Source organism: Dreissena polymorpha, chromosome 2 (genome assembly GCF_020536995.1).
Source record: "Dreissena polymorpha isolate Duluth1 chromosome 2, UMN_Dpol_1.0, whole genome shotgun sequence".
Taxonomy (NCBI): domain Eukaryota; kingdom Metazoa; phylum Mollusca; class Bivalvia; order Myida; family Dreissenidae; genus Dreissena; species Dreissena polymorpha.
In genome coordinates, this window is record NC_068356.1 from 26,174,381 (window position 1) to 26,183,148 (window position 8,768).

The following is an 8,768-nucleotide window of genomic DNA, read 5'->3' on the forward strand; positions in this document are numbered from 1 at the left end:
AATAAATTTCGTTAAAGTACTTTACCAAATCACAGTTACCATAGAAGTTCCGTTTGTCATGTTGTTGTTTATTATTTGTATACAACTAAATTAGCATTCAATAATGATTCATGACTGCAATGTGCAAAGTAATTTTCTTAATCGTACATGCTTATCAGAATTGCAGAGCTCATCATTTACGCATTTGATCTAGCATTGAATCTAGATTGTTTTGATAAATAATTAGATAATTGAAACACTAAATCGTTAAATAAAAGGACTGCGTTTTGAGACCATTACCTTGCAAATTACCAGAATGTTATGGGCGCCTATTGATGATGAAGAATTCATATAGCTATGATTTACTTGGCGGTGAGTTATTTATTGGCTAGTTGAAAGTTTGTGTTTTTATGAATACCCATAACTCGAAAACCAGGCGCGGGAACTAAGAGGTGTTTTACAGTATAACTATTAATACATCATAATAGTTTCTTACATCACGTCTTCAATTTCTCTTGGATACTCATAAGTGTAATGTTGCCTTGCGTGAGTTTTGTCTATTTTATTCTTTATAATTTGTTATAATGCCTTATCCGTTTGTTAAAACGCAAGACATCGTGGCTGTATATGGTAAGTATTACAACTATGAACATAAAATAACAATACAATATCAACGTTTTTTAAAGAAATGTTATTTTTTAGTTTAACGTGTATATATACCATATACACTTATTGATATTTCAGAGGCACGTTTGAAAATATTGAACATGATAAATTATGTTTAATTTGCTCCTTCAAAGACTTTTTGCACTTTGGTAGGAATGAATGTTCGCATTCAACACACATGCACGCAGTTATACGTACCAATTCGGATATGTTCAATGTTTTATAATTTACGCGTTGATGAGTGAACTTAAAAAAATAAATGTGAACGATTGACTTAAAGAAATAAGTCCTGATATTAAACTTCATAATGTGTCCTTTAGTTTATCATTGTGCAGTAATACCAATAAGAAGGTTAAGCATAAAAACCCGCACAAACGAGTTGTATGTTTGACATAAGTATGTATATGAAACCTGGACCCCCCCAGAAAAAAACAACAACAACAAAAATCAACAACAAATAAACAAAAAAAAAAACACACACACACACACAAAAACAACAACAACAAAACAAAAAAACTAAACGAAACACACCAACATTGAGTGAGAACAATTAAACTGAAAGCATTTGGATTAAAAGGTATGTCATAACAATCATCGGACACGAAATTCATTTAAATTACAACAACAAACACCCCAAATGTAATGCTAGTGCAAACATGTTATTTCCAAATGGCAAGTGATAAACATTTTCGAATCTTCACTAGATTGTTACCCGAATCAACACTATCAATTTAACGCTTAAAGGGTTTTTGCGTTCAGCTTATATTGACTTATTATAAAATCTTCCGTTGACTTGTATACACAATATAAAACATACTAGCATTTTACGTTATAAATAACATAAAAAAATGTCGATTTCTTAGTTTTTATATGTTTTTGATAAAACTTACTTCACACCAAATAAAACGATTAGTCATGATACAGTGTACTGCTGGCGAATGCTTTCAAAAACCTCCAGCAGGTCGATGACCAAATTTGCTTACAGTATTTTTTTATATATTTTTTTCAATGGTGTTTTCGCTTGATCACTTAATTGAGTACCTATAGATTATGAAAACCCACTTGGTTGTACTTTTATAACTAGGTTAAATACAAAGCAATTTGCCATTATGTTATTGTGAAGAATACAGTCCATAATAATTAATTTAATGCAATAGACAAATGTTTAACATAACAAGTCTTTAAAATGTTTTACAGGTCACATACACATACGTAAATTGTATCATACATTATTGAGTAAAACATTTAATATAAAGAATAACTTCATACATAATTTTATAATAGCATCATCATTTTATCAATCCTTTAAATTAGATAACCAGTGAGGAATCATTGATAAGGCACCAGGTGTTCAGCATTTTATGAGCGTGAAAGGCGAGTCTTTATTATGTGCACCTTCTTGCTTGGCAGTTATTTGAAATATATCTCATCCATTAATGTGGGCGGTTAAGTTTCAAGTCATGTCATATATGCCACTGTCGCAGTCTATAAAAGTCAATTACCGACAATGCTACACTTGGTTGTTTGAACATCGATTTTTTAAAATGCGTCATATGTGGTATGATCAATGAAAGAAACATGCTTACATGTTGGTGTACGGTCAAGTGATAATTGTAATTTCAAATAATTAAATACTTCTATCGACTTTTGTTCGGATGAAATATTGCAAAAATGATTTTAAATTACTACACATTTAATTGTTCGACACAATTATGTACCAGAAGCATCAATTCGTACATGCAATTGCTAAACATTATTGTACGTTCAAGGTGGGCAGCTATAAGTTTGAATAATACAAATACAGTTACACATTTAGGGTTTTCAGAATATTATAAGAGAGATAAGGTTTTGAATAAGGAAGTGCGCAGCAACCCACCAGGCGATGATATCGGCATGTCTATCCAAACCATTTGATCGCGTGATTTAATTCTTTTAATTTTAAAAAGGATTTAGTATTGCATAGAAGTTTATTGTATGTAATTAGACAATCGTAAGAAAGCGATCGCACTATTTAATTAAAATTAATAATTACTACGCCATCCCACTAAACTATAAAAAAACTGTGTTTAGAAGGAATTAAGTTTACGTGTATTCACATCAATTGTGAAACATACAGACACATGATAACTAACTATCTCATTGCGGATATACTAAAATACAAGTGGAGTCAATGTCGATGCGCGAACATTACGCATGTGTTGTTTAATATATTTCTGTTCATAGTTAAACGATGGAGTTTATTTTGTGCGCACATAACACATACTAATTAAAAAATGATTGACAGTATTTTTCAAAGAAAATAAACACATTTTATTAATTAACCTTTAGTTTTGGGGGTTTGCTAACACACCATACACATTTTATTGACTGTAAAATTTGTGATCTCTTTTAACATATTTCATATTAGGTTTGATGTTAACGATAAATAAAAGGCATACCGGTACTCAATTTAAATGTTTTACCAATGTAATAAAAACGATGAATAATACATGTGCTTGTGGATTTTATGATTTCTTATAAGTGAATTCATTTTCAGCAAATGACGAAGCTCGCCTTGCAATAAGGCATTTGTTAATGGATCTTTAATGAACCCATTTCGTGATTAATTAGAACATGGTTCAATTAGAATTCAAAGGTGTTACAATAGTAAGGATAATATCCCCTGACTTAACTGCATGAAAAATTGCTCAGTCGTTTTGGCTACAAATCATATTTACAACGCTGAAAAGACAACTTCATAACCGTTTAATGTAAAAAACTTTATTCGTACCATTAAGAAGAATGACAATTAAAATAAGTTAAATAAACTATAATATTCTGATTTCAAATGTTGTTTAACACAATTTAAAAATGACTTCTTTATTTATATAAACATAACAAAATCATACTTAGGTTATTCATTTGCGAAAAAACAACAATCTTTGTTTTCATACATGTGAAACGAAAATAAGATTTATATTGTTAACATTATGGTAAACCTCATGAATCTCATTGTCGTTGAGAAACTAATATTTGCTGTTTTCAAACTCGATATGGCTGTGTGTTTAGCATTTGCAATTAATTTTAGGCATACGAGACAGTGTGATAATAAGGAAGACACAATCGTATAACGATATCACAAACATGTGGTAGTCTTTAATCGGATGGCTTCGGGAAACAAAGTTTATCAGGCATATTTAATTAATGTCATGGAATAAAACAGATACTGCTAATCAAATAAATAACTGTAAAAAGTTAACTGCGTGCTGTCCATTGATAGTTTTACTTGTTTTAAGATAATTTAGACTAGAACAAGATACATATAATGGTACATAGTGTTAAAAGTTCATGGTAGACTCAACTTTACTGTTCAATAGAAACGTTTCATTGTTTGGGACACAACACTGTTTTTGGTTACTGATAAGTACTTAATTCATGGCAATTAAACCTACCACTAACTGATTACATCAGTAAAATCAAGTACTTGTAAACATTAGACATAAATAAAAAACATACAAGTTCTCGTTTCGGATCATATATACATAAAACATATCACATAAATTATAAGAAAAATTATTTGGTCACTTCAAAGTAACATACATACAAACACAATCAATAACACAGTTAAGGCTTTTTATATAGGATATCAGGTGTTCAGCATTTTATGTGCGAGAAACGCGAGCCTTTATTATGTTCACCATCTTGCCTGGCAGTAATTTGAAATATATCTCATCCTATAATATGGGCGGTTAAGTTTCAAGTCATGTCATATCTGCCACTGTGGCAGTCAATACCAGTCACTGACCGACATGTAGCCAGGTCCAACACTACCACACTTGATTGTTTGAACATCGATCTTAAAAAATGCATCATATAGTGTACGATCAAAGAAAGAAACATGCTTTCATGTTGGTGCGCGTTAAAGTGATAATTGTAATTTCACATAATGAAATACTTCTTTCTACTTTTGTTCGGCTGAAATATTCCACAAATGATTTTAAATTACTACACATTTAATTGTTCGACACAATTATGTACCAGAAGCATCAATTCGTACATGCAATTGCTAAACATTATTGTACGTTCAAGGTGGGCAGCTATAAGTTTGAATAATACAAATACAGTTACACATTTAGGGTACATACAACTCAAATTAGGGTATGATTTGCAGTTAGTTAGACGCGTGAAATCCATTCTCCGAATTTTATAAGAAAGATAGGGTTTTGCATAAGGAAGTGAGCAGTAACCCACCAGGCGATGATACCGACATGTCCATTCAAAACAATTGATCGCGTGCTATAATTCTTTTAATTTTAAGAATGATTTAGCTATGCATATAAGTCCATTGTATGTAATTACACATTCATAAGACATCGATCGCACTATTTAATAAAAGTTATAATTATTACGCAATCCCACTAAAACTCAAATAATGTAGTTTTCCATTAAAACTGTGTTTCGAAGGCATTAATTTTACGTCGTATTCATGTCAATTGTGAAACAAACTGAAACATTATAACTATATGGAGGTAGATATTATATAAATATTACATGGCTGACAGGGTGACAGTAAATTTGTCAACTTGAGGAAATACTGTCAACCAAGGCGAAGCCGAGGTTGACAGTATTTTTCCGAAAGTTGACAAATTTACTGTCACCCTGTCAGCCATGTAATATTTATTTTATTATACCGAACAAACATTTCAAACATGAACAATTTATTAGAACTGATAACTTTTACTGATAACTGGCAATGCACTGGTTAACACAGTCAATTTCTTATCACTTTATTACGCAATTTATGATGTTGTAAACAGACGACAAAATGGCAAGCAATATTGTCAGTAAACGTTTTTCTACGATAAGCGAGGAGGATTTGAAGGTTAACACAGTCAATTTCTTATCACTTGTTCTGTAAAATAAAATAAATATTACATGTCTGACAGGGTTCATCCTGTCAGACATGAAATATTTATTTTATAATACCGAACAAACTTTTCAAACATGAACAATTTATAATAACCATTTATATTTTGATAACAAAAATAAAAGTACACTGGTTAACACAGTCAATTTCTTATCACTATTACGCAATTTATGACGTTGTAAACAGACGACAAAACGGTAAGCAATTTTGTCAGTAAACGTTTTTCTACGATGACGAGGAGGATTTGAAGGTTAACACAGTCAATTTCTTATTAATTGTTCTGTAAAATAAAATAAATAGTACATGTCTGACAGGGTTCATCCTGTCAGACATGTAATATTTATTTTACGATACCGAACAAACTTTTCAAACTTGAACAATTTATAAGAACCATGAACAATTTTAATATTCAATAATTGTATTTAAATTCAGCAATGAATAACCATTTATATTTTCATAACAAAAATAAAAGTCGACTGGTTAACACAGTCAATTTCTTTTCACAGAAAATAAAAATTCAATAGTTAAACAGTATTATTACTTAAACAGTATTAAACAGTATCTTTTTGTTTTAGCAAGTTAATCAATGATAGTGAAAATGGACTTGACAGTTGCTAAAGGTGAACTGAGGAGCAGTTCTGTGAATGTCTGTGAGTCTATTGTAACTCTGCTGAATCACTTGCTGTTGAACAACATTTGGACTACTGACTACTGGCAATGCACTCTGATTACTGATAACTGGCGATGCACTGTGATTACTGACAACTGGCAATACATTTTGATTACTGACAACTGGCACTGCATTTTGAATACTGTCATTATTAGTTACATGTAACAAATCTTCAAACGAATTATCATCTGAGAAAATATTTAACAGGTCTTGTTCAGACAGTTCATTCATGTCATTATCACTTTTTACAGTGGCGTTATCATTTTTATTTGAAAATGGCTTGCTTAGACAATCTGACATATCGCGTTGCTGATCTTCACTTAAATGTGTAGAATAACTTCGTATCGAAGCTTCTGATTTGTGGCCTGAAGCCCTCATTATGTGCCGGGCTTCGAAACCATGTCTATCAAGTTTTGTAATAGATGTAGCCCTCAAGCAATGGTTAGTGTACACTTTTGAAAGTCCGGCCTGTCTGGAAATGCTAGACATCATTCCAGATAAAGTATTCTTTCCTAATGGTGCAGCACAATACCAAATGTTACTGGTCTCTTGAAATGATTCTAACGGTCTTTGCCATAATGCTTCGAGTTTGGGGTTCAGTTTAGATAGGTACTTCTCAAAGCATCGGACTGGGCAAAACGTACTGCCAGGCTGCTCGTAGATATTTCCTTTTCCTGTGGTATCATCAGGCATATCGGCAATCCTAAAACGATGAATTCATTTAATTAGTGACTGGTCTGACATTTAAAATTGCCTGAAACTGAAAATAGATATTTTTGCTTAAAGATTACGTGGCTCACCACTAAAATTCCATGTAATTTATGTTTTCTTTCCTCTGTCAAACAAATTAAAAGCCAACTTTTATAGTTAAATTCTTTGCAGCAACTGCCAGCTTTTAGTAAAATTACTACCATTTGAAAGGTTGACATTATATATATCTTTTTAATTGAACCTACCCGTGATTTTTTGTTGATTCTGCGATGACCTGGTGTATGAACTTTCTCCCGGTTGAATCAGTTGCTATAGCAAATGTTGACTTCGTCATGGACCGTAAATTCTCTTGACCTCTCCTCAGAAGGCAGTACATTAGGTTAAACCACACCCTGTTTTGAAGACCACACGGAGTGTTAATATTAAACGGTACACTGTTGCCACTTAATTTTTCCAGATCACTGTCGGATATTACAGGTTTGTGGTCGACACTCCCATGTCCACTTCGCTTAAGCTGCTTAACTTTTGACTTGTAGGTTTCATTACTTGATGAAAATTGCTGGTCTTTCAAATTAATTTTATACGTGCTTAAGAGATGCTTGGAAATTCCATACTTCAGACTGTCCAAAGATTTTTTCTTTAGTTCCTCGCCGTTTTTCTGACGTACAGATGCATAGAAATAGAGTAACTGGTTGTTAAGTTCCGCTGGATTTCCCACGAGATCACAAAGATCCATGTCATTGGAACGAAGAAATTCGTTGAACAAGTTCACACCATGTTTAACTACGCGTTTAGTGTTTTAGGAGTCCTTGTCATGATCCAATGCCTTCAAATCCTCCTCGCTTATCGTTGAAAAACGCTTACTGGCAATATTGCTTGCCATCTTGTCGTCTGTTCACAACGGAATTGCAAAACTGCGTACTGCGCATGCGCGAATGGGACAGTATAATTTTCGAACATTCCGCACGTGATTGCTAAGGCAGCGGGATACAGTACTTTTTTGTCAGTAAATTTTTTCCCGCTGATGGCACGTGTTTGCTATGGCAGCGGGATACAGTATATTTTGGACAGTAAATTTATTCCCGCTAGGTCTGACAGTATTTCTATGCCACGATGGCCTATGGGAGTTTAGCATTGTGAATAAAAGTGAGGTAAAATAAACTAAAATACAAGTGGAGTCAATGTCGATGCGCGAAAATAACAAGCAGGTGTTGTTAAACATATTTCTGTTCATGGTTTAACTATGGACTTTATTTTGTGCGCACATAACACATAATAATTACAAAAATATTGACAGTAATTTAATTAATCTTTAGTTTTAGGGGCCTTCTAACACACCATAGACACTTTATTGACTGTAACAGTTGTGATTCCTTTTAAAATATTTCATATTAGGTTTTATGTTAACGATGAATTAAATGCATACCGGTACTCAATTAAAGGGGCATTTTCACAGATTTTGGCATAATTTGAAGTTTGTCATTAAATGCTTTATATTGATAATTGTTAACATTGGATCTAAAAAGCTCCAGTAAAAAAATCAAGAATTAAATTTAAAAAAAGAAAAAAGATAACCCTCAGCAGGGCTCGAACCACTGACCCCTTGAGTCTTGGAGTAAAAAGTGTACCACTTAGACCACTCGGCCATACCTCCTGATACAATGTCAGATGTATTTTATACTATATATAGGCAATCCTTGTAGTGTCAGAAAATATAACGACAACAACAGAACTTGCCAAATTATTAAATCGTTTTGCCTGGCAACGCTTTATAATTTTCAGGTTTTTAAATCGTAAAAAGATGCATTTAATGGCTATTTAAGAGCATGGCAAATA

General features: G+C 32.5%; 1 protein-coding gene across 1 annotated transcript; it reads right to left on the reverse strand.

The window, feature by feature from the left end:
- Positions 1 to 5,616: 5,616 nt before the first annotated feature.
- On the reverse strand, positions 5,617 to 7,811 carry LOC127866321 (zinc finger MYM-type protein 2-like). The gene is made up of 2 exons (XM_052406789.1): positions 7,178 to 7,811; positions 5,617 to 6,924 (listed from the first exon to the last, which is right to left on the reverse strand). The coding sequence occupies exons 1-2, from the start codon at positions 7,666 to 7,668 to the stop codon at positions 6,135 to 6,137; spliced, it is 1,281 nt and encodes a 426-aa protein (XP_052262749.1). The 5' UTR covers positions 7,669 to 7,811; the 3' UTR covers positions 5,617 to 6,134.
- Positions 7,812 to 8,768: the final 957 nt, after the last annotated feature.

What these genes read in the sequence shown, in the direction of transcription:
- LOC127866321 (XM_052406789.1), bottom strand. Translation starts at nt 7,668, where the DNA reads ATGGATCTTTGTGATCTCGTGGGAAATCCAGCGGAACTTAACAACCAG. An exon ending in GAATCAACAAAAAATCACGG is followed by an intron (nt 6,925 to 7,177) that starts GTAGGTTCAATT and finishes TCATCGTTTTAG; the next exon opens with GATTGCCGATATGCCTGATG.